General features: G+C 56.4%; 3 protein-coding genes across 39 annotated transcripts in view; 2 read left to right on the top strand and 1 right to left on the bottom strand.

Moving 5' to 3' along the window:
• Window positions 1–5,905, top strand: part of PHF21A (PHD finger protein 21A) — a 157,132-nt gene extending 151,227 nt beyond the window's left edge. For all 29 annotated transcript variants that reach the window (XM_081154093.1, XM_081154091.1, XM_081154086.1 and 26 more), the window contains one exon: window positions 1,147–5,905. In XM_081154093.1, coding sequence (XP_081010219.1) covers window positions 1,147–1,404 — 258 coding nt within the window. In that variant the 3' untranslated portion in view covers window positions 1,405–5,905. The remainder of the gene's footprint in view (window positions 1–1,146) is intronic.
• Window positions 2,155–11,357, bottom strand: LARGE2 (LARGE xylosyl- and glucuronyltransferase 2). 3 transcript variants are annotated; one of them, XM_081154069.1, is made up of 14 exons: window positions 11,292–11,357; window positions 10,872–11,200; window positions 10,474–10,556; window positions 10,187–10,310; window positions 9,770–9,941; window positions 9,538–9,642; window positions 8,970–9,082; window positions 8,775–8,900; window positions 8,531–8,686; window positions 8,249–8,409; window positions 7,567–7,845; window positions 7,076–7,225; window positions 6,780–6,975; window positions 2,155–6,542 (listed from the first exon to the last, which is right to left on the bottom strand). In XM_081154069.1, the coding sequence occupies exons 2-14, from the start codon at window positions 11,136–11,138 to the stop codon at window positions 6,345–6,347; spliced, it is 2,130 nt and encodes a 709-aa protein (XP_081010195.1). In that variant the 5' UTR covers window positions 11,139–11,200; window positions 11,292–11,357; the 3' UTR covers window positions 2,155–6,344. The 3 variants fall into 3 exon arrangements, with proteins under 3 accessions (XP_081010195.1, XP_081010197.1, XP_081010196.1); XM_081154070.1 differs by having other exon boundaries at window positions 6,080–6,542; window positions 7,076–7,138; XM_081154071.1 differs by lacking the exon at window positions 9,538–9,642.
• An 81-nt stretch (window positions 11,358–11,438) lies between these two features.
• Window positions 11,439–22,106, top strand: PEX16 (peroxisomal biogenesis factor 16). 7 transcript variants are annotated; one of them, XM_081154105.1, is made up of 14 exons: window positions 11,494–11,683; window positions 14,479–14,554; window positions 14,964–15,052; window positions 15,748–15,865; window positions 16,069–16,104; window positions 16,890–16,966; window positions 17,305–17,438; window positions 17,575–17,675; window positions 18,470–18,550; window positions 18,684–18,836; window positions 18,938–19,010; window positions 19,143–19,262; window positions 20,724–20,788; window positions 21,399–22,106. In XM_081154105.1, the coding sequence occupies exons 1-14, from the start codon at window positions 11,666–11,668 to the stop codon at window positions 21,455–21,457; spliced, it is 1,200 nt and encodes a 399-aa protein (XP_081010231.1). In that variant the 5' UTR covers window positions 11,494–11,665; the 3' UTR covers window positions 21,458–22,106. The 7 variants fall into 7 exon arrangements, with proteins under 7 accessions (XP_081010232.1, XP_081010234.1, XP_081010231.1 ...); XM_081154108.1 differs by lacking the exon at window positions 14,964–15,052 and having other exon boundaries at window positions 11,451–11,683; XM_081154109.1 differs by lacking the exon at window positions 14,479–14,554.
• Window positions 22,107–23,371: the final 1,265 nt, after the last annotated feature.

Below are 23,371 nucleotides of genomic sequence, written 5' to 3'. Positions count from 1 at the left end.
GTAAAGTTTGCCTCCAGTTAGAACTGGCCCTCAGGTACAGATGGCCAGTTGGTATATGGTGCTTTAGCCAAGCTCTGGAATGTCCTCTTGGGTTGGGTCTAAGAGTGAGGATTTTCAGTCTCCAGGCCAAAGAGATAGATTAATAGCTACAACAATGTAGCCACCACACCGTGCATTCCTGAGCAAGTTTGGGAGGAGTGTGGAGCCTCACCTGACACTGGGCAGATACAGACCAGGCCCCCACATGAGTCTTTCTAGTCCCCCAAGCTAGTAGATCCATCCATGTGGCCTTTCCCTTCCACCCTTTCTTCCACACCATGCTGTTTGCACTTCCAGGTTTTCCTGACCAGCCTGAGGAAGAGGGGTTTCTAGAGACAAGTATGGAAGTAAATACTGCCCAGCCTGCTGTGTTCAGGCGGGAAAGAGAGTTGTATTTGAAACAGGGATTCAGAGGCTCCTGTCGGGAGGAGCAAGTTCTTTTCCGTTGAGTAGGTGCCTTTGTTGGAGTGAGGTGGCCCCGGCCCTCACAGACACTCGGTGGTGTCCCGGACTCAGTTGAGTTGTCCCACTAACCTGCTTTCCCTCCCACCACACTACCTGTGACAGGCAGGGTTCGCATCTCTTCCCTGCCTAGACAGAAGCCAACAAGTGAGAGGCTGAGGGCTACAGGCTTCACGTGATGGAGCAGAAGGGGTTCTGTTGCCGTTCCCTCTAAGTTCTTGCTGGCCAGGTGACCCTCGGTAGGCCCTCCAGTTGAACCCAGATACCCCTGGCTTGTTCTCTACCCTGAAAAGCTCAGTCCGGTCCTAAGTATGTTAGAACCCATCAGCGTGGTGGAAACATACCTGCCCAGCTGTGGGAATTTTGTTTTTAAAACGACTTTTGTTTCATGGTATTAGAGTGGCAATTCACCTTTGGTTTTAAGTCCCAGTATCAAGTAAAGTTGGCTTTTAAACCACTCACTTGCCCTGTTTCTCTTGCCTCTGGGGCCTTCTCCTTTCTTGGGTGGTGGCATCCACTCCAGTGTGGAGCAGAACAGGTCCAGGGGCTGCACACTAGCCAGGAAGGATCCTTTACCTGGAGAGGCTGGCAGGCCTGTGAGCAGAGCCGCAGGCTCAGTGCCACCGCCCTTCTCGTTTGCTGCAGAAATGCATGGAAATGAAGAACACCATCCTGGCCCGGCAGAAGGAGATGCACAGCTCCCTGGAGAAGGTAAAACAGCTGATCCGCCTCATCCACGGCATCGACCTCTCCAAATCCGTAGACTCTGAGGCCACTGTGGGGGCCATCTCCAATGGCCCGGACTGCACCCCCCCTGCCAACGCCGCCACCTCCACGCCGGCCCCCTCCCCCTCCTCTCAGAGCTGCACAGCGAACTGTAACCAGGGGGAAGAGACTAAATAACAGAGCCCTGCTAGGAGAAGCCACGGGATCCTGGCGGCAAGGAGAGCAAAACACTGAAGACTAGAAAAGCAAAGCCGGATTTCTTCTGGAAAGTACAGAATTCTTTTGGTTCTTTGGTTCCAGAGAGAGAGAAGATGCTTGTGCCAGGCGGCACCAGAGTTTGCCAATTGATCCTTCGCATCCTGTGTGTACATGCAAAGATTGGACCATGTTACATGAAATAGTGCCAGCTGGAGGTTCTTTGCCAGCACCATGCCAAGTGAAATAATATATTTACTCTCTCTATTATACACCAGTGTGTGCCTGCAGCAGCCTCCACAGCCACGATGGGTTTGGTTTTGTTTTGTTGGGTGGGGAGCAGGGACGGGCGGAGGGAGGAGAGCAGGTTTCAGATCCTTATTTGCCGAGCCGTTTGATTAGGTAGAGAAGACAAGTCCAAAGAGTGTGTGGGCTTTTCCTGTTTCTAAACTTTCACTACTATAAAACCAAAAAAAGGAAATCGAGATTTAACCAACCCCAGTGCCCAGAGGAGGGGTGGGGAGGGGATGGGAGGGAGCCGGGGTGGGAGAAGTATATCAAATAAGCAGTATTTCTTATTGTCTGTGGTGGGCCACAGTGTGCAGGGAGATGGACACCAAGGACAGCCCCCGGGTTCTTCTCCGCGCACTCGCTCCCCGCCGCAGGCGCCCCCCACTCCCCAGGCTCCTTCCCCGCTCTGGCAAATTGGCGTGCATCCCGTGGGTGGCGGGGCCTTCCCTCTCCCAGAACAGGGAAGAAGGGTGTGTGTGTCCAGGAAGGAAAAAAGGTGGATCAGTGATTTTACTTGAAAACAAGCTCCATCCCCTTTCTATATTTATAAGAGAAGATTCTGAGCAAAGCAGCACGCGACCCAGGTGTGTGTGAATTGAATGGAGACGTTTCTTTTTTTCTTTTTTTTTAATTTTTGTTTTTGTTCTTTTTTCTTTAAAAAAAAGTTTTATTTTGTTGTTTATTTTACTTTTTTGGTAACAAAAACTAAAATAAGGAATAGAAAAGCTGTTTTTCAGGCTGACAGTCCAATTAAGGGTAGTCGAGACCTTGCATGGTAGAATAGGAACCATAGTGTCAGTGAGGTCAGTGAGTCTGTGTGAGTCCTTGTGTCATCGTTCGGGGCACTGTTTTTTTATGCAAGGGCAAAATCTTTGTATCTGGGGAAAAAAACAACAACTTTTTTTTAAATTAAAAAAGAAAAATAAAAGATATTGAGGTCTTCCTAGTGTTACTTAAATTAAGATCAAGGTAAGAAACATTGTAAAAAAATTACAAAAGTGCTATTTGTTTCCTAAAAACAGTGATTTCTATTAAAAAGGTGTCAGAACTGGAGAAAATGCTGTGTAGTTATAATTTTTTAGCACAGAACCTGCTGATCATGATGACATTTTGCTGTGTTTGTGTCTCAAGACTGGTGGGCTAGCCTCCATGATTTCTGACCTGGGATGGCTGCAGGCCTGCCGGGCAGGGGCGGAGCTCTCCTACCATTCCCCTCCTCAGAAAAGACTGCCCTCTCTTCCTGGTGCAGTGAGAGGGGCTCCTGTTTTTGATGCCCAAACGGAGTATGGATGGTATCGGGGCCCTACCCACTATCCCCACGGATTTTGCTAGAGCAAAAGGCTGGTGCCTAAATAAGATCCCTTCCATTGGTGCTGCTCTTGGTCTTTCAGCCACCAGCATTTTGAGTGCCTGGGGGACAGCTTGGAAGGAAATGGCCAGTGAAGCTCATTGGTGCCTGTGCGCCCCGGCCTTCTGGGAGGGTGCAGGGGGTAGGCTGGCTGCATCAGCCCGTGGTGCTTAGAAAGAATAAGGAGTGTGATTTCTTAAGATTATGTGGTGTTTCTGAGACAGACAGAGAGCCCCAGGGTGTCTGCCTTGCCTTCGAAGAGAGGTCTGAATTTCCAGCCCCTTTCTCTGCCTGCTGGCTCCAGGCACGGAGATGGAGTTCACTCCACTTTGCCCACCCACAAGCTTCCTGGGTGACCTTTGGCTAGAATCTCTGTGCTTGGCTTGGCTTGTCTCCTTCTTTAAAAACCAGGGTTCTGAAAGGCACGGACCACTTCTATCTTCTTGCCTTGTGGGAAATAAATTTTGTCAGGTGCATGCTCCTGCTGGAGTCCTTTGTCCACTGTGCACCAGGCCAACGGGAGGGGGGCAGAGGCTGTGCACCCCAAGCCCTCCCAGAGCATCTCTTCCCAAGCCCACCCCATGCCTCCTAATGGCCAGAGTCTAGGAGGGGCGGAAAAGGTCCCATTATTTGTCCCTCACCCAGAAAAACCCAGAGAGACAAAGATGGATCCTGAAAGCAAATGCAACAGAGAGACAGTTCTTAGGTGAAATGTGTCACCTCTACCAGCGGTTTTCATTCATTTTCCTGGGAGATTACAGGGGGATTCTGAGTGGCTGTGCAGGCCTCAGAGGCCCTGACTGAGAGGTTGCCTGGGGGGAAAGAGAGGAGCTTCCTTTCCTCATGCAGAAACCAAGGTGCTATGTCTAGTCAGGGAGCTTTGGAAATGCCTGGACTAGTCGGAGGAATAGTTGGCAGAGGTTCAGAGCCTAGCGCCAGGCTGTAGGCCCTGTCTCAGAGTGCTCCCATTCGACTTGTCTGGGCCCAGAGGCTGGGGTTGCCACACAATACCTTCCTTCTTGAAAGAAGTTGGGAAACCATCATCACTAGCGGCCTTCGCTCAGAAAGGAGCTGCCTGAGGATTCTCAGGGGTGGGGCAGCGCTGGGACTTGACCAGTGTTTGCCTGCTGCTGTAAGCAGTCCCACTCTGTGCCTAGGGCTGGGGTATAGATCCTTCCTGAAGTTCAGATAGGAGCCACTTGGGGAGTCAGCTAGTATAGAGTATAAAAATGCAACCCTGCCCCACACCCACATTCTGGACTTAAATTTCAAGACACCTCGTACTGCAAAGAAAAGGCCCTAGTCACCCAGTCTCCTTTTCCTCTCTGTCCTCCAGATCTGTGGGTGCCTGTGACCACCTGAGACACACTCATGACTGCCCCACCCGAACTTCCCGTCTCCTTTCCCCACACCTGAGTTTCGCCACTGACAGATATATCTGAGACCAGCTGGCTTTGTAGTCACTTCAGAGGCCAGGGATCATCTGGTCTGAGACCAGGAAGCTGCCCACCTGGCCCTTGATCATGGGGCCCATGTCAGTCCTGTGGCTCGGGCGCTGTGCCCTGGAGGCAGTGAGGTCACGTTGCTGTCATCTTACCACTCAGCTCACTTTCTTGCCAATGTGGCCTGCAGGTCCTTTTTCTTTCATGGAGCCTGCTGGGTCTTGTCTCACCTCTGCTGAGCTCATCCGGAGTTCTGCTTGCTTCCTTCCTTATCAGGCCCTTTGAGGTAAGCCTACTGGTGGGGGCTGGCAGGGAGACCTGTGTGGGGCCTGCAACATGGCCATGGCGGCCTCCAGCTGGCACCATCTGAGTGCCCAGTTTCCCTCTAGGAACTGCCTCTCTGTCCCTGCTGTTTCTTGGCTCAGTAGGTGGCGTGAATGGGTGCAGTTGCTTCCCCCACACCTCTCTCGAGGGTGACCCTTTCCTCTCACCTGTCTGTGTATAGTTGCCTCCACCATCTCCATACTTTCTCTCTTGGGCCAGCAGAGCCTCTCTGGGCTCTCCCAGTTCACACAACACACCCTAAATGGTTTCCTCCCTTCGCTCGCTGTTAGGGTGTGGTCTTATTTATCCAAAGGGCTTAATAGGAGACTTTCACCCCAGGGGCAAAAGGCTCTTCGGGTGCTAAGATGGATGGTGGCCCAGGTGCATTTTCCAGGCCCTGGGTTCTCCAGATTCCATGGCCTCTGTTGGGATGGAGGCACCGTGCTCTGTGTAAAGGACGGTGGGCCTCACACCCACCCCTCAGCTGGGCACCATTGGCAGGAAACAGGAGGCCCATCATCACCCCAACTTACAGCCATCCTCAGTGTCAGCGCCTCCCAAGAAGGGAGGGGGTGGCCCCTGAAGATACTGGCCCTCCCAAAAATGTGAAGGGGAAGAAGCTGGGAGTTGCCCCCTGCAGAGAACCAGGGTGGGAGCTCTTTAAAAATAGCCCTTTTCCAGGGAGACCAAGGCTCACAAATCCCATTGGCTCTCTCTTTCCACAAGGCCCTTCTTGAACCCTGAGGACTCCACTGTCCCTACCGCAGCCTTTGGCCCCTGCCCCTTCTTCCAGTGTCACTGGGTCCACAGCCCAGGGTAAGCTGCAGCCAGGCAGGACAGGACAGGCAGCCAGAGGTCAGCAAGCTCTGAGCAGAAAAGAGCCAGCCAGCCCCCAACCTGTCTTTTGTCCACACCCTTTGTGATTTCAGTCTTGGTAGAACTTGTATTTGGAGTTTTGTGCTTCAAAGTTTTTGTTTCTGTTTGATTTTTGTTTTGAGGGGGTGGGGGGGATACAGAGCAGCTGATCAATTTGTATTTATTTATTTTAACATTTTACTAAATAAAGCCAAATAAAGTCTCTCAGCCTCATGGTGTTGGGTTTGGGGTCTGGGAGGGTGGGCAAGACAAACTCTAGTCCCAGCCTCCAGGGGAGGACCCGGGCCCTCTTGTGACTCCAGCAAGACTCAGGACCTCCCAGGCACTTCCCTGGGCTCACCGATACCCTCGTGCCCCAAACCAAGAACATGAAACGGAGCTTTTAAAATTTTAATTGTGAAAAAGGGATGTATAGTTGAGGATGGGGGAACTGGAACCAGCCCCAAACCAGCTGGGGCAGAGGGAGACAAGACCCCAGCCATAGAGCAGCAGCAAAGGAAGGCCTCCAGGCCCCACCCCAGCTGCTCCACAGCAGCCCTTCCCATAGAGACCTTAAATAATTTAAATAACGGGAGTGTGTGTGAGCCAAGGCAAGGGGCTGCAGTGGCCACACAGGCCCAGCCTTGGGAGGTCGGCGGGCCTCAGGGCCGCTGTAGGGCAGTGAGGTATTTGAGGGCAGCAGCCCCATAGTGGCGGGACAAGTCCTGGTGGAACTCGTCCGTGAGGGCCCGCAGGCAGTCGCGATAGGCAGTGCTGGAGCGGAAACGGGAAATGTCAAGGCTTGGGGTGTGAGGCAGGTGGATGGTGAAGGCCTCTGGCAGCACCAGGAGCTCATATTCCTGCGGGGGTAGGGCAGGCAAATGGTCAGTGCCTTGGCTGGGGGATGGGGCGTGGGCTTATCCGATAGCCTCTAAGAGCCAAAACCAGACCAAAAGGCAGATGATTTTAGTTCTGCAGAAGGGCGGGACTTCTAATAGTGCTGCCTAATGGTGCAGTGCACCACGCTAGAACATAGTGAGCTCTCTGGGCCTGGAGGTATTCAAATAAAAGCTGGAGGCATCAAGGATCCCCCTCACCTGTGCATCCAGCTCCACGATGTGGGCCACCTTGTTCCATCCAAAGCCCACAAAGCGGGGGTCATAGCGGGGACAGTCACGTGGCACCACTACATAGGGCTCGTATTCGGCAGCCCATTGCACGCGGTATGGGGTCTGAGCGTCCCGCCAGCGGGCATAGTCTGTGGGTGCTTGACCCTGGGGCCACTCATGGTACCTGTGGAAAGGGACAGGGCAGGGAGCCAGGCTGAGGCTAGGGGCTCGTGGATGGTGAGGGCTGGTGTGGGGAACAGGGACAAAGCAGTGGCCTCTCCTACCTGAACGTGTAGAGAGAGCCTGCGTCCAGCAAAGCCAGCAGTTCAGCCTTGGACGTGGGAAAGCTGAAATGGTAGTGCAGGGTCTCAAATGCTGGCACCACCAGGGCCACTTTCCGCCCGCTGCCCAGCTCGAGCTGCTCAATGGAGGCCCTGAGGAGGGAGCACCGTGAACAGGAGGGAAGGTGATGGACCAGCACTGGACCAGTGATTCTCTTGCTTTTATCAGCCATAGGACCCTACTTTCAAAGGCTAGCTCACCTGACGCCCACTGGAAGACAGACACGAGTGGAGCTGTTGTGGGAAGCAGGCCCTGCCCCCCCCAGCCTCCTATGGCAGCCCAGAGAAACAGCGTGCCCCCACCCTAACGCAAACCCCACTTTACAGACAACACTGAAGCCAAGAAAGGAGCAGGGACACACTCGCCTAGGTCCTGCAGGTGCCCCAACCCTGACCACACCCACCCACGTACCATTGCTCTCACTCAGGCCCACCTGAGGTAGTCGTAGAGGGAGTAGGCAGGCAGGAAGTCAATGTCGCTGAGGAAGACGTAAGGCGTGAGGGCCTGGGCCAAGGCCACGTTGCGCACCTGGTTGATGGGGTAGAGGGACCCCTCACGGTACACCACGTGGTAGGCCACATCGTGCCGGGCGGAGAGCACCGCCGAGGACTCGACGAAACGCAGGAACTGCTGGGCCTCTGCGTCTGTCAGATACAAGGCCAGGCTCATGGGGCCCGGCCAGTGCCTGCACAGGGCTTCCAGCATCTGCAGCCTGGGGTGAGGGGGGTGGTCAGCAGGGAGGGCTCGAAGACCTCCCAGGTGAGCTGTGGACACCCCTTTAAATGACTGACTGAGCACCTTCCATGCACTTTTTGAGCTGGTTCTATTTAACCTTCACAACTATCCCACCAGGTGGGTCATTCTCATTAGATGAGAAAACTGAGGGTCAGATATTAAGACCTGCCCATGGCCCCACAACTACGGAAAAGCATTTCCAGGCATCTGAATGATTCCCAAAGCCCATGCTCTTTCCACCATATCCAGTGTCTCCAACTTCTGGGACTCCTCAAACATCAGGCACTGAGAACTCTTCTTTCTACCAAATGACACCTGCCTCCCAAACTGCCAGTCTCGGCCCTTGCCACACTCTGTGAGGCTGCCTTCAGCATCCTCACCGGTCCATGGAGAGCTGGGCCACAAGGGTGACATCGTGGGGCCGGCGGGGCGGTGGCTCATGGGGCAGGAAAGTGATATGCACACGGTGCACAGTGAGCTGCTGCTGCCGGAACTCAAAGCAAGTGTCTTCCTCGTTGAGCTGTGCCAGGGCCTGCTGCAACTGAGGGGTCAAGGGCAGAAGGGCCAGGGCTGGGGCAGGAGGACAAGTCCCCAGACCAGGCTGGGTCCACCAGAGCAGAGAGGGACAGTCTCCCCAAGGCCAGGGAAGGTGGCTGTCTCACCTGCTCAGCCTCAGGCGGGCGAGGGCTGGGGCACCCGAAGAGCTCTCTCCGCAGCAGGTTCCCGTCGTACTCCAGGAAGGTCAGGTGGAGGTTGCGGAAGAACTCCACGTGCTTGTTCTTCACGCGCAGCTTCTTTGGAGAGTTCCAGTGGATCACCTGGGACCCAGGGGAGAGTCAGTGGGGGGATGGGAGCTGGAGTCTCTCCTTGGCCCACTACCACCATTCAGCCCCCCACCACACTCACCTTGATGTCAGCGGCATCCAAGTAACAGCGCTCGGCCAGTGTGTGGTCAGACAGCTGCACGTTCCAGACGCAGGGCAGGGCGTGCACCAGCACCGGGTGCCCCTTGATTACAGCATTGAAGATGTCCTGGGCAGAGACAGCCGTCTCACCTTGGCCCTGAGCCTGCCCCACTCCCCCCGAAAGGCTCCCCCAGACCTGGTCGGCCAGCGAGGTGGCGGACAGGGCGAGGAGCTCCTGTGTAGCTGTCAGCTTCCACATCCGCTCCCAGCCAGCCTGCCGAAGCCGGTCCAGCCGAAGGAGGATCACACCTGCCCACGGGGAGAAGTCGTCATCCCCACCTGGGACAACCCTGCTCCTGGGGCCAGGGGCATGAAGGAGTCTTTTGAATGTTTCTTTTTTGACTTATTGTGTTTTCTGACAGATATGAGCACGGACAACCTCTGTAAATACTCAGTCCTCTTGGAGGTAAAGGAGAGTCATTGCACACCTTACAGAGCATGTCCACAGCCATCTTCTCACACTCAGTGATCCCAGGCTGGTAAAATCCCCATTTAATGGGTAAGAAAACTGAGGCACAGAGAGACCAAGTGACTTGGCCACAGTCATTCAGCATGTACAGCCAAGGTTGAAACTGTTTTCTGGCTCTTCTCCCAGTGTTCTTTCCACAGCACTATTCTTCCTGGGGGCTTCCTAGCATTCTATGCCCTGCCCAGTCCCTGGGGTGCAAGAACCAGTGGCCACCATCCCACACCACTGTTCCCACCTGTGTTAAATCCCCGGCCCAAGGCAGGCCAGGGCTTGTGGTTCCTCCAGAGGTTGCCCAGGTACCAGTCGCTCTGATTCTCCACGAGACCAATCACCTGCTCATCTGGGAGGGGAGGGCATGAGGGAGCTGCCTGAGGCTGCCACAGGACCTTGGCTCAGGGTTAGGCCACGGGGAAGCTTGGATGGACTAGGGAGGAGAATTGGCTGGGGCAAGGTCCTAGGCCTCTCACCAGAAAAGTGAGCAAAGAGTGCCCAGAGCTCTGCGATGTCAGAAGCGAAGGTGACATCTGTGTCTAGGACAATAACACGGGCCAGGTCAGGAGGCAGGGCACCAGGCAGCACTAGCTTCATTAGCCCATAGAGGCCAGAGTAGTGCTTGTTGGGGATCCAAGAGACCTGGGGCTGTGGGTGGGAAGGGCAGGGCATGAGCCTGGCAGAGAAGAACCTATGAGCACCAGAACATACTCAGGGTGACACAGGAAGAAGGGGTAAGCCCCAGGAGGGGTGAGGGATTTGAGCTTCAGTAGGTGTGATGGAACTGGGGGTTCCAGGCAACTCTAACCTCTCCTCCCCTACCCCCCATGCCTTGGGAGTAAGGAGAGGGCTGGTCAGGCTGGGGAGGAATGCGGAAGGGCCAGGGCTCCTGCCTTGAGCTCATCAGCATCATAGAAGCTGACACGGAGAGCGGGCACCATCCATGTGTGAAAGAGCGTCTCCAGAATGTTCCTGGCCACAGCATCAGTCACCAAGTGGAGGTGCAGTGGGTTTTTCCTTTGGGAGGAACGGGGAGGTAAGCTGGGAGTGGCAAGAAGGAACAACATGGGACAAGCCCCAAGGGGCTCAGAAGTGGAAAATCCAACTTTGTGATCCTGCTCAAGGCTTTGTTCCGTTCCCCATTCCTGACGACGCTCCCCCCCCCCAACACCTGGCCTACCTGTAGAAGAGCATGGACTTCACCAGAGTGATGACATCTCGGCTGGTGTTATATCCCGCACACACGACTGCCACGTGCAAGAGCTGCGGGGGAGAGGCTGAGGTTGGCAGAGCCCCCTCTGCACCAGATGGTGAGGACCCATGGTTGGGCGGGCCTGGCCCGGGGCAGCGTCGCCCCACCAGGCATCTGAGCTAGGGAAGAGTGGGCCGGGGGCAAGAGTCCACCCCGTCGCTTCACAAGTGGGGAAACTGAGACCAGGAAGCGGAGGAGTGAGCCCGCGGCGCCCGCAGCTGGCTGGTCACAACGCCAGGTGTTGCGATTCCCACAGGTGCCCAGGTGGCGGGGCGGGGGGCGCGGCGCCCCCGGGTTTCCCGCCACCAGGGGCCGCGCACACCTACCTGGCACTTGGGAGGCAGCGGCCGCGGCAGGACGCGGTCCGAGCGGTTGCGGCCCCCGGGGTCCGTCTGCGGGTCTCGGCCGAGGGCCCCCCGCGGCCGCCCGTCCGGGGGCAGACGTGGCGAGAGCGCACAGGGGAAGGATCCCGGGCCGCCCCGCTCGCGGCGCTCGCACGCCAGGTCCCCGCCGAACAGGAAGAACCCGATCAGCAGCAGCGCCAGCAGCAGCGCCGCGGCCCCCAGCGCCCGGGGGCGCCCTCGGGGCAGCATGGCGGCCCGCGGGGGCGCTCAGGGCGGGGCGCGACCCGGGGCTGCGGGCTCCATAGCCGGCCCTACGGACCCGGAGGGAAAGAGGAGGGTCAGCCTGGGCAGCGGGGCCCCGACGGCCGCCCGGTCCCCTCCCGCGCTGAGTCGCCACCTCACCTACTCCAGCGGCTTGGGGACCCGGTCCTTTCTCTTCCAGAAGCCAGCGGGGTGCGGGGAGTAGGGGGGTGAAGGCGCGAGCCAGCCCCGTCCAAGCAGGAGCCAGCCCCGCCCCCAACCTGGGTTCAGGTTTCACCTCCGCTCGCTGAACCCGAAGGGGAGGGGAGACCCTCTGGGGCCCCGCCCCGGCATCCGACCCCCCCACCCGGCTGGGAAGGAACCCAGGAACCCCCCGGACGACTAGAGGAAGTGGGGGACCTCCACCACCAGAGAAGGCCCGGTACCGACACCTGCTCTGAGCCCATCCCCCTCGGCCGCTCTGGGCACTTCTCCCCTTAACCTCCTCGGGGGAGGGGCCGTGACCCCGGGCCCGAATGAAAGGGTCTGTGGAGGTAAGGGGGCTGGAATGCCTGCCCCGGGGTCCGGGACACCTGCTCGGGGCGGGAGGTGGGGCGGGCACCTGAGCGGCTCTCCTCCCCGAGCCTCTCCACTCCACCCCCACTCGCTCCCCCGCCTCCCCCGCTCAGTCGGGTGGCCTAGCCTGGCCCGGCGGGGCTGGGACAAAACTGCCTCGGGAAGGTTGCCTCGTGCCCTGGAACTGGCGAGAGACCTCACTGTCGTGGGGCCTGGACCGCCTGGGATCCCCGACCCTTGCCTAGACGGTGGAGACTGTGCCCAGGCCCGCCTGGTTCTCTTCCTCCGCTGCCCCACCCCCGCACCCCGCTTCAGCGCCAGCCTGGTCTCTGCCCTGGAGGGGGGTGGTAGGCGCTATGGACGGTGAACGACAGCCACGACTGACTGAGTGTGTATACTCTCTGCCAGGCCCTCTCCTGTGGCTCCACAAGCTTCATCGCAGTCAGTGCCATGACTCAAGCATTATCCTACCTACCCCCTCACCCCCATTCCCCGCCCCAGAGTTGAAGAGACCTGTTAGAACACCCTGGGGCTTCTTCCCCAGGCTTTACCCTGCAGGCAGTTTCCTGCTGCTCCTCCCTAAGGATTTCCTGCCCCATGACTTGCTCTTGACGATCCTTCTGCCTGAATTCTGCCAGATGCTCACAAGGTCTGCTCCTCCTCCCACATCCCTAGATTTATTTTCTTCCTAGCACTCTCCAAATTCTACCTTGTTGACTTGTAGATAACCTGTCTCCCCCATAGCAGTTGGCTGTTCATGGAACTGGGTCCCCAGCACCCATGCAGGACCTGGTACATACCAAGCGCTCAATAAGTTTGTGCTGAAAGTGGATAGGACCCACTGGCCCTCACCCTGGCCTGGAAAGGGTCTTTTAGCCCAATGTCCAGCTATAAAAAGTGAGGGCCTGAGAGTTCTCCAAGCCCCCCAAAAGCACCCCAGCCTGAGACCCTCAAGTCTCTTCCTCTGAGAGGCCAGGATGCCTTTCTCTGGGAGATGGAGATCTGCAAGGAAGGTTGAGCTTTGGGCCTTTGGAGGCCAGGGGCAATGGTTGTCATGGAGACTGAGGGCAGCTCCTTGTAGATCTGGGAATTAAGAGCAGATGAGGGGATGCAGGGGCCACCCAAGCATGTGGAGCTTTGAGCCTCCAGCCCCCTTGACCCTCATCTCTAGCCTGGAGCTGGGGTGAGAGGTGAGTGAATCCCTCTGCAAGACAGTCAACAGAGGCTGTCAGTGGGGGTTAAATGGGAGGGAGCAGGTAGGGCACACAGTCAGGGCTTGCAAGGAAATTTGTGGGGGTAGCTGGTCAGCACCTGGGTCTGCAGAGAGACTGTGGTTACTCACAGTGCTGGCCCCACCCCTTGTTCAGCCTTACCATTCAGGGAAAACTGAGGTGCTGAGATGCCTGCTGGGCCTCCAAGAGGTTCTTCTGGGGTGTAGAGGGGAAAGGGAGACTGGTATGAGCAGATAAAGGGTGCTAGTCTTCTAGGCTTGACACCCGGGTTGGCCCAGCACTGCTCAGGATTTTACTGTGACCTTGAACCAGTCAGGCCCAGTCTCTGGGCCTCAGTGTCTTCATCTGTACCTGTTGGACTAGTCTAGCTCTCTTCCCCTGTGGCTCAGGGCAGAGTTAAGGAGAGGAGATCCAGCCCAACCTGCCCAGAGGTCCTTCCAATCCAGCAAGGTGACCAGATCCAGGCAGGGGCCCAGCAGGGAGGAGCTGCCCTGGGTGCCTTCTGCACATGGCCACTCTTTGTCTCTGGGACCTAATCAGGCCCAGAATCTGGAGAGAAAATTCAGGCAGCCTTCCTGCGGTCAACCTTGCTGGGCCCATGATCCCCTCCCAGTCCTGGAGGTAGGCAAGAGAAGCAGGCTCAAGCCCAAGAACCCCTCATATTCTGTTCGGAGGAGGCTACTCCTCTATTCTCCATGCCTCTCTTGTTTCCAGAAGCACAGGATCACCAGCCTGGGGAGTGCCAAAGAAACCTCACACTCTCTCTCCTGACTCTTCCACAGCCACAGAGGGCAGGAGTGGAGGTGTACCGCTAGTGAGGTTTGGAGAACAAGTTCCTTAAGATGGTGAAGTGCAGGGAGGAAGGGACGAAGAGCCCTACACCAAATGCCCTGAGCCCTGGTCTTAATTTAATCCCAGTTGCTAACCTGACTCATAACCAATGGCTCTTGCTGGGTTGTGGGCAGTAGGAGAGAGCGGTTCCACAAGAGACCTGCATTGTTGTCCTTTTGGCCAATGCCAAGCTGTGTGATCTGGGACAAGTCCTTTCCCCTCCTTGGGCCTCTTTTTCCCCATCTGTGGAAAGGTGCTCCTGGCATCATGGCAAGGTTGCTAAGAAGAGTTGAGTATGAGTGAGCCTGGCATCCAGGAGGTGGTGAGAAATGGTGCTAGCGATGTCTAGACCCACCTCCTGTGTTCTCTGAGGCCTTTGCCTCTTTGGAGGGCTCTGGACACATCTCCTTGGGTTTCATTCCTTGGCCTGAGTAGGGAGGGCAGCTGTGATTCCCCACTGGATATAGAAGAAAAGTATGCTGGGGAGAAGGCTCAGGGGAGGGAGATCAAGGAGGGACTGTTGCTTCCTGGTGGGGTGTGTTGCTTAAAACGCCTAGATTCTGTGGTCAGAGTAGACCAGGATTCAAATCTTGACTGTTTTTTTTGTTTTGTTTTGTTTTTTAAATATATCTTTATTGATTTCAGAGAGAGGAAGGGAGAGGGAGAGATAGAAACATCAATGAGAGTCATTCATTCGCTGCCTCCTGCAGGGCCCCTACTGGGAATGGAGCTGCAACCTGGGCATGTGCCCTGACAGGGAATCAAACCACAATCTCCTGATCATAGGTCAGTGCTTACCCGCTGAGCCACGCTGGCCGGGCTTGACAGGGTTCTTAAGGAGATCCTTTCCTCTTGTGGTGTTAGTATCTGGTGGAGCGGATTAGGTAAAATAATGTATTATTATTCTAAGGGTACCACAGACCTGCCAGCACTACCCGGATCCGCGGGGCCCGCCTCTTTCTCCACAGCCGATCAGTGGCTGCCTCTCCGGAGCATTTGTTACCCCCACCTCTGGCCACTGGTCTCTTGGTGCTGCCCTTTCCAAGGAGTCTACCCCGTCTGGGAAGAGATCCCCAGGACTCGCCCCCATTCCTTAGAGAGCAGTTGAGGGCCGGGAGGTGCATCGAGGACCGAAAAGCGCTTTGAGATTGACCCCGAGTTCAAGGACCAAGTCTACCCTCAAACCACTTTACAGATTGGGAAACCGGGGGCCTAGAGAAGGGAAGCTCCCGAGCGGCGAGCGGAAGCCCGAGCCAGGGCTTCTCCACGGAGGTGGGAGTGCAGGTGTGCGCTCTTGGTGGGCAAAGTCCTTGCTAGAGCTGGGGCCGAAGCAGGGCACTAATGGTGCGGGCCGGGGGATCGAGCTTGCGTGGGATGCTGGACCCATCGCTGCCCCAGTTTCCCCAGCGCTACCTATGGTGGGGGGCGGGAGGCGAAACTGACCACCCGCGCGCCTGCCGAGACACACTCCGACTGTCCTTAGACTCTGTCGGAGCCTCCTCAACTTTGATGGAGGCTCCTTTCCGCGCGCTACCTCCCAGCCCTTGAAAAATCCCGTTCCTCCCGTTCGAGCTTCTCGGCGTTCTATTGGAAAGACTCTAGGCTCCGGGACCCTTCTCTAGAAAGTGGGCTCGGGCTGCCCGGAGCGCTCCTGGAGCTGTAACTGCGCAGGCGCAAGGGCAGCCAACCGGAAAGGCGGAAAAGCCGGGTCCCGACAGTGTCGGGCGGGGGCGGAGAGTATGTTAACCAATGACCTGAAGGAGTAGGGCGGGCGGAATTAATCCCTCAGTTGCTAGGCGCTACCCGGGGGGGAGGCAATGTAAAAAATGGGGTGATCGGGGGTTCAATGGCCCTTCCCATCACCGTCCTTCTGGGCCGCGGAAGTTAAGCAGCCGAGAGGCGGGCCTAAAGCCGGAAGCAGGAAGGGCGCAGGAAGCCGCTTGCACTGTCTCTTGGTCAGTGGGTCTGTCGGTCTCCAGGGCAGGATGGAGAAGCTGCGGCTCCTCGGCCTCCGCTACCAGGAGTACGTGACTCGTCACCCGGCCGCCACCGCCCAGCTGGAGACGGCAGTGCGGGGCCTCAGTTACCTGCTGGCAGGTGCCACCCCGACCTTTGACCCATTCCTTCGGGGCTCTGACCTCTGACCCCACAGGTCCCCTTCCCTGAGGAGTTAGGGTAGTGGTCGCCGTGCTTGAGAAATTCCTTTCAGGTTCCCGTAGGGCGTAGGGAGGGAACACCCAGGGACCCAAACACGCAGTGCGAGACAACGCTCACCGACGTCTCCTTCTGTGCCTTCTCAGGTCGCTTCGCGGAGTCGCACGAGCTGTCAGAGCTGGGTGAGCCGGCCTCAGGGTGGGTGGGAGCGGGAGGGCCCAGGAGTGCTTCCCAGAGGGGTGACCACCCCAGGTCTCAGGCTTCCCTTTAGATCATCCTATGCTGTGACTGAATTGGACAAAGATCCAGCGTCCACACTCCTGGGCCCTCATGTCCCCGTAGTTGAAAGACAAATCTGGGGATCTTGACTGGTCAGGAGGCTGGGCCAAGCGCTTTCCCTGCCTTTGCCCAGTTAATCCTCCCTACAGTCATATAAGGTCAGTACTGTTCTCCTCAGTGTCCAGTTAAGGGAACAGAATTCTGTTCAGTGAATTTAGGGAACAGCCACTGATGATTCCAGAACCAGGATTCAAGCCCATATCTCCCAGATTCCAGGATCCCCAGACTGTAACTGCCTTTGTAGTGTTTGCCCAGTGAGTACTGGAGGTGACAGTCTGAAAGGACCAGCTGGGTTTTAAAAGGTGGAGATGGAATAGGCTTTCAGGGGCAGAGAAAGCAGAGGCCAGGAGGTGAAACCACACATCTGTGGCTATTTGGAGCACAGTAGGCAGTCCTGGGCTGGTTTGTCACTGAGATCGAACCATCCTTTCTTGTTCTACCTGCCCACATGATATCATATTGGGGAGTGTGGAACTCTGAAGAAGTGGGCAGGGAGGCAGGTTGGTTTCCACATAATCTGTGGGTGGCTGAGCACAGCAGGTGAAAGGTGATCCATGTAGTTCTGGGGACAAGGTGAGGAGATGGAGGCTACAGAGCCAGCCTCTCAAGACCACACTCTGCCCCTCAGTGTACTCTGCCTCTAACCTGCTCGTACTGCTCAATGATGGGATCCTACGGAAGGAGCTTCGGAAAAAGCTGCCTGTGGTGAGAATTCTGCCAGGAGGGGTGGGAAGCATAGGGACTCGGGAAAGAAATAGTAACAACCAGCATGTGTGTAGCACATGTTATGATCTCATAGAATATAAGATATGCCTATGTCCGTTTGAGCCTCAAGTCATCTCATAGGTGAAGCGTCAAGGTGTCAGTGTCCCCATCTCATGAAGAAAATGAGTTTTAGAATCATGGAGTAGGCTGTTCCAGGTGGGGAACTCAGGCCTACACATTTGGAAAGGGGAAAATCCACTTCCTGTCAGAGGAGTACACTGGGGGAGGGCCTGAGATGAGGGGGTACCCCTTGACCTCTTGGCCTGGGGTTCTTGCAGTCGCTGTCCCAGCAGAAGCTGTTAACATGGCTGAGCGTGCTGGAGTGTGTAGAGGTGTTCATGGAGATGGGGGCCGCCAAGGTGTGGGGTGAAGTGGGCCGTTGGCTCGTCATTGCCCTCATCCAGCTGGCCAAGTATGTCGGGACTGTGGAGGGAAGGCTCTGGGTGGGGGTAACCACTGCCAGCTGTACAGATGGGGTTCAACAGAATACCTCTACACCCCTGCCGGCTAGTCACCTCCCCCCCAGCCCTGCCATACTCCCAATCCAGGGCGGTACTGCGAATGTTCCTGCTCATCTGGTTCAAGGCTGGCCTCCAGACCTCACCCCCCATTGTTCCACTGGACAGGGAGACCCAGGCACAGCCCCCGGGTAAGCTGCTTCCCCACTCTGGAGTGGAACTGAGCTTGGGACCAATTTGTGGATTTATAGCTGACCAAATGAATCTTGTCCATTTATGGAGCATATTTGTTCCCATCAACTCATTTGTTCTCATCACCCTGGATTTTACAGAGAAGAAAAAAAAAGATTAGGTTGGGGCTGAATTGGAACTTGAACTCAGGACTTCTGACATCAGAGTCCTCATCCTTTTTTGTGGGCTGCACAAAGAGGGGACAGAGCAACAGCAGATGGGAATCCTGCCAACCTCGTTTCTGGGCTCTATATGAAGAACCCCATGAGGGGCTCATGAGGCATGACACCCAGCAGATCTGTCCCTTCAGAGCTTTGGGCCCATTACCTGTTGGTCCCTGAGCCTCACTCTCCTGGCCTTGAGTGGAAGCAGTCCTTTGCTTCTCCTCTTGATCATTTTGAAAGCCAAGGACTGAGAAGATACAGCCCCTCTGGTGCTGTGGTTTCTATAGATGTGGTTGGGCCCTCCCTGCCTTGTTCCAGTCCCTTGGAAGCCTGGGTTCTTGGCAGGTCATGTGCCACGGGTGATTCTGACCTCTTTTCAGGCCAGGGCGGCAGAATGCTGCCCACAGTGGACAGGTTCCAGGTTGAGCCTCAGTCCCGCTGCAGTGTCCTTGCCTCAGCTGTTGCCTTAGCACATGCTCATCTGTTCTCCCCTTAGCCCATGAGCATTCATTCACTGCACACATACGCTTTGCAGGCTCTTCTGGAAACATGTCCCTCTGACAGTATGGCCCTCTGTCTATCCCTGCTAGATGGTGAGCCCAGCGGTGGCAGCCAGGAACAGTCATATGTGGGGAAGCGGTCAAACCGAGTGGTGCGAACGCTCCAGAACAGTAAGTGTAGGGCATAGCTGGACTGGGCATCTCTGCTGAGGTCATCGTGGGCCTGAGGGCCTGGCTTTCATCACTTCCCACCCTCCCTCCCCATGCCCTGGCCCGTGGCTGCTCATCTGCCTTTGTGTTCTAGCTCCGTCCCTGCACTCAAGGCACTGGGGAGCCCCCCAGCAGCAGGAGAGACGGCAGCAGCAGCACCAGGAGGAGCTGAGCATCACCCCCACTCCACTGGGGCTGCAGGAGACCATCGCAGAGTCTTTGTATATTGCCCGGCCCCTGCTGCATTGTATCCTTAGTGTGGGGCTGCTGGCACTTGGGGTTAGGGATTAACAGGAGTGGGCAGGGCAGGCCCTGTGCTGGAGACATCCTTGACACCTTGGCCGTCAGTGCTCAGCCTGGGCCTTTGGGGTCAGCGGTCATGGAAACCCTGGCTCCTTTCTGGTGTCGTGGATGTGACCAGGTGAGACTGGGCTTGTCTGGGGGCTCCACTCTCTCCACCAGGCTATGTGCTGTAGGCCTGGCCTCACCTGGGCAGGCAGGTGCCCCTGCTCTTCTTGTTGCTGGCCCTAACTGTGCCCCCTCCTCTCCCCAGTCTGAGCCTCCTGAGTGACAGGAAGGGCCTGACCCGGAGGGAGCGGCTGGAGCTGCGGCGTCGGACCATCCTGCTGCTCTACTACCTGCTGCGCTCCCCCTTCTATGACCGCTACTCCGAGTAAGGGCCCTACAGTGAATGGGTCGGGCCCACCCTCAACAGGGGAAAGAGGCAGGGGGTGGGATATGGTGTCCCAACCCCTGTTCCTGCCTTTCTTCCTCCCTCCTTCCCCCATCCCAAGTCCACTGAACACCTACTATGTGCTGTCCTGGGGTATGGTGACTCCCTCGTTGATTGGATCCTCCAAGCTCTTGGGGCCATGAGCCCATGTGTGTAGGAGCTTAAGCAGTTGGCAGGACACACAGAGAGCCATGGCACAGGGATGGTGGTGGGCTGGGCTTTCCACACCCTCCAGGTCATTTGCACCTTCCTGTCAAATAGTTCAAATTATCCCCACTTCTTTCGGGAGGCACTTGAGATTCAGAGAGGTTGGGTAGCTTAAACAAAGCCACCCAGCTAGCCAGTGGCAGAGCCGAATCCCCACACCCACATTCTCTCTTGGCCTGACCCTTGCCTTGCCCAGCCTGCACTCTGTCGCCTATGTGGGTCCAGAGCTCCTAGCCTCAGCCGGACACAGAGCTGCCTGCGTGTATGTGTCAGCAGAGGGGGTAGAGAGGAGTTGGGAGTGGCCCAAGGCCAAGTCTCCCAAGGGCCTGCCAGGGTGGCCTCCTGAGGTCAGACCGAGATCTGAGATGGGATCCTTGTATAGCAACTGGGGCTGTGAAACAGACTGGAGGCTCCCGGGACCTCTCTATGTAGATTTTTAAAAGTACACTGCTTAAAGACTAGACTATTAATTGGAATTGTACTTCACATTATGGCCATGCAGCTTCTGTTTTTTCCTGAGACTAGAAAGCAAGTTTATGTCGTGTTTAATACCACCTCAGTGAAAATAACTGGCAGGTCCTGCTTTCAAATACATTTGAAAGCTCATAAGGCACTAAAGCCAAACCTTCCATACTCTAGAGGCCTACACGCATCTCATGACCTCCCTCCACGATTGCGGGCACTTTACAGAGGGAACATCCCAGCCCCAGTAGCTTATTGACAGGAATTGCAACACAGTAATTGCAGAGGCGGTTTTCCAGGCTGCAAGCCTCGTTTGGCTGGCTCTCCACTGCCCTGACCACCTTCCTCAGAGCAGTGGCTCAGACTGAGAAAGTTCTAGAAGCCAGTCAGAGAAATTCCTTGTTTCCATATGGCAGGAGCAGGGTGCAGTCTGGGAAGGCACAGTTTTCCTTCCCCCTTTCCCATTGTCACAGAGACAGTATAGTCTCTGGAGCCAGGCTGCCTTCTAGTCGTGAGCATCCCAGGCCCATGGCTAGGGGATGGCAGGACCAGAGCCATGCCCAGGTGTCTCGTCCTTTGTACTAGGGTTTGTCCTTGCTCTGTAGTCACTTTATGTCTTGTGATGCTCTGCCTGTAGTCACGCGCGTGGTCAGTAAAGGCTTTTTAGCACTCTCATTTGCAGGAACCTAGATGCCCCACTCAGCCTGCTCCCTGTTTATCTCCTCCTTGCAGGGCCAGGATCCTCTTCCTGCTCCAGCTGCTGGCAGACCATGTCCCGGGCATTGGCCTGGTGACAAGTAAGCATGGGGCGGGGTGTGATTATTGCAGTGTGTTGCGGATCTCATGCATGGCCCTGTCCCTCTGACTGTTTTCTGTCTTCTTGTAATTTGATTCTTGCCACAACCAGAGAGGGAGCTGGAGGTTGGGTGGGGGAGAGCTCCTGGACATGGGCCAGGCTGGCCCGTAGAGTCTCAGGTGGCTGGAAGGAGGGTGTCCAGTGGTGAGAGGAATGTTAGACCTTATCAAGCCATCGGCCTTTTCACTGCCTTGGTGTCCTGGAGTGACATGAGACTCTCTGGGTGGACACTGACTGTGTGGTGGGATTGCAACCCACTGGGCTGTTTAGAGATTCTGCCTCAGCAGAGGGCCACAGGGCTGGGCTGTCAGCATCTATACAGTTGGACACGCGGCTTCTCTGAGCCTGAGAACCCTTATCTATAAATGGAGTCAAAGATCGCTGCTGATACTGCCTCCCTAGGGGTGAAGAAGTGAGAGGGTAGGGCTCCTGGCTGTGTAGATGTGAGCCGCTGTATTTGAGTGACAGTAGCTGACAAGGGCCCCAGGCAGAGCAGAGCCAGGAGGCTGGTCCTCGGTCCTGAACTTTTTTTTTTCTCTATCGAATTGCAGGGCCACTCATGGATTACTTGCCCGCCTGGCAGAAAATTTATTTCTACAATTGGGGCTAACAGACATCCTAGGAGTGGGGCATGGGGAGGGGCAGGGGGTGCCTCAGCCCTTCAGTCCCCTGGGGCCCTCTGCCCTAATAAAACTGACTCTGACAGTATCCAAGCCTGTGGCCTCTCCGTGCCCACAGCCCGGGGCGCCTGGCACCCCCACCCTGGCCAGGCTCTGCACACAGCCCTGGGCGCCACCAGAACCCCTTTAACACCCTCTCAACTTTGACTGCACCCTCTGGTGATGGAGCCACTGCAGCTGTACCTCGTCGCTGGAGCAAGAAGCCTCTGCTAGGACTGGGACCCGGGTTCCTCAGCTACAGAAAGCTGGCATTGAACCTCAAGCATGGGGAGCTGCTTCAGCGTGGCAGCTGCGGGAGTAAACAACTCTCTCACTGGTCCCTGGTGACAAACAAGGCTGAACCTAGGCAGTGATGACAGCTGCCTGCGTGTCTTCTAGCCAGAGCCTCTATGTGCCCCTTGCCCCTGCAGGGAAAGGAATGCCAGGCACCAGCCAGCCCTGGGGTTGACGCTGGGCTGGAAGGAACAGCCGCCTGAGCAGTGCTGGGAGGGAGTTGGGTGCAGGTTCTGCCTGGTCCTCCCTTTCCTAACCTCTGCCCCACTCCCTTTGGCCTGTGAACAGACCACACTGTGCTACTGGTTTCTAGCCAGATGGGTGGTTCTTTAGGTTCCGCGAGAACTCGGTCTGCATTGGTATCTGTTGTGCCTCACCTCTCAGACCCCCAGGTGGAGGGCCCTCAGAGGGGCCTGCTGTCCCCAGTGCCTCTGAGAAGCCATGAACCCCAGGCCCTGGGCTGGGAGTGAAGGCACTGAGTGTGGGTGGTCACAGCTCGAGGCCCACAATCTTCTGCTGGGCACTTGCTGTAGCGGGCTTTGTGCCTTCTGCTGTGTTCAGAAATGAGGACAGCATAGTTCTCGCTGCCAGCTCTCACCGATTGGTGGAGGAGACAGGTGTGTGAATGCATGCAGCGTGCCAGGTTGCTGCAGTGGGTACAAGTGTGTTTGAAAGGTAGTCTAGGCTTGGGGTGTGTTCCGGCTCAGGCTGACGACTGGGGAAGGCTCACTGGTCAGGGAAGCCTCTGTTCCAGCAAGCTTTTAAATTGGAAAAGCTCCATCCATTTTTTGATGGGCAGGCTGGGGCAAGAGGCCCTATGTGCAGAAAACGGCATGTGTAGTGTCACAGTGACTTGACATGCTGGGGCAGAGGGGAGCAGAGGGCGGGAACAGAGGGGATGAGGCTGGAGGGGAAGGTCAGGGCCAAGTCCAACAGGCCATCACATACCGGGTGAGAAACTGGGACCTGCCTCTGGGAGGCAGTGTGGAAGGGGCCTGTTTCAAACCTCACTGCAGCTACTAGGTGTGGGGTGGACTGACGGGCACAGATGGAGGGTGGGGGCAGTAGCATTGCTGGTGGAGACTTTGAATGGTGGATGGGGCCAATAGAGAGGTTTAGGAGTAACCCAGGCAGGCCTTGGGACTGGTGGAGAGAGAGGACGAGGTGGCATCTTGGAGGCAAGACAGGTGAGGGACGAGGGATGTAGAGTTAGAGCGTCGGGGAACTTACAGTTCCCAGCAGGGGTGAACTTTGGTGGGGACCAGATACAGAAGCAGGCGACTGGTGTTCAGGACACAGAAAGGGAAGTAGGTGGTCAATGAGAAGTCAATGCATGGGCTCTGAGCACAGGGAACAGATGTACTGGAGGACACTCCAGGGTTGTCTACCTCAGGGGGCTACTCTGGCCCAGGAGCCAGGTTTGGAAACGGGGGACATCCATATCTGGGACTGAGGCACCTCTGCAGTTGAAGGCAGGGATCAAACCTGCTAGTAGATCTGTCTTAGAAGCAACTGAGTTTCCTAAGTGTGGACCCCCAGCTCAGCCCTCAGGTTCTGATCCCACAGGTCTG

The sequence above is a fragment of the Miniopterus schreibersii genome (genome assembly GCF_964146895.1).
Source record: "Miniopterus schreibersii genome assembly, chromosome: 12".
NCBI classification, from domain to species: Eukaryota; Metazoa; Chordata; class Mammalia; order Chiroptera; family Miniopteridae; genus Miniopterus; species Miniopterus schreibersii.
The sequence above is the reverse complement of the archived record's forward strand: the minus strand, read 5'-3'. Positions and strand labels throughout refer to the sequence as shown.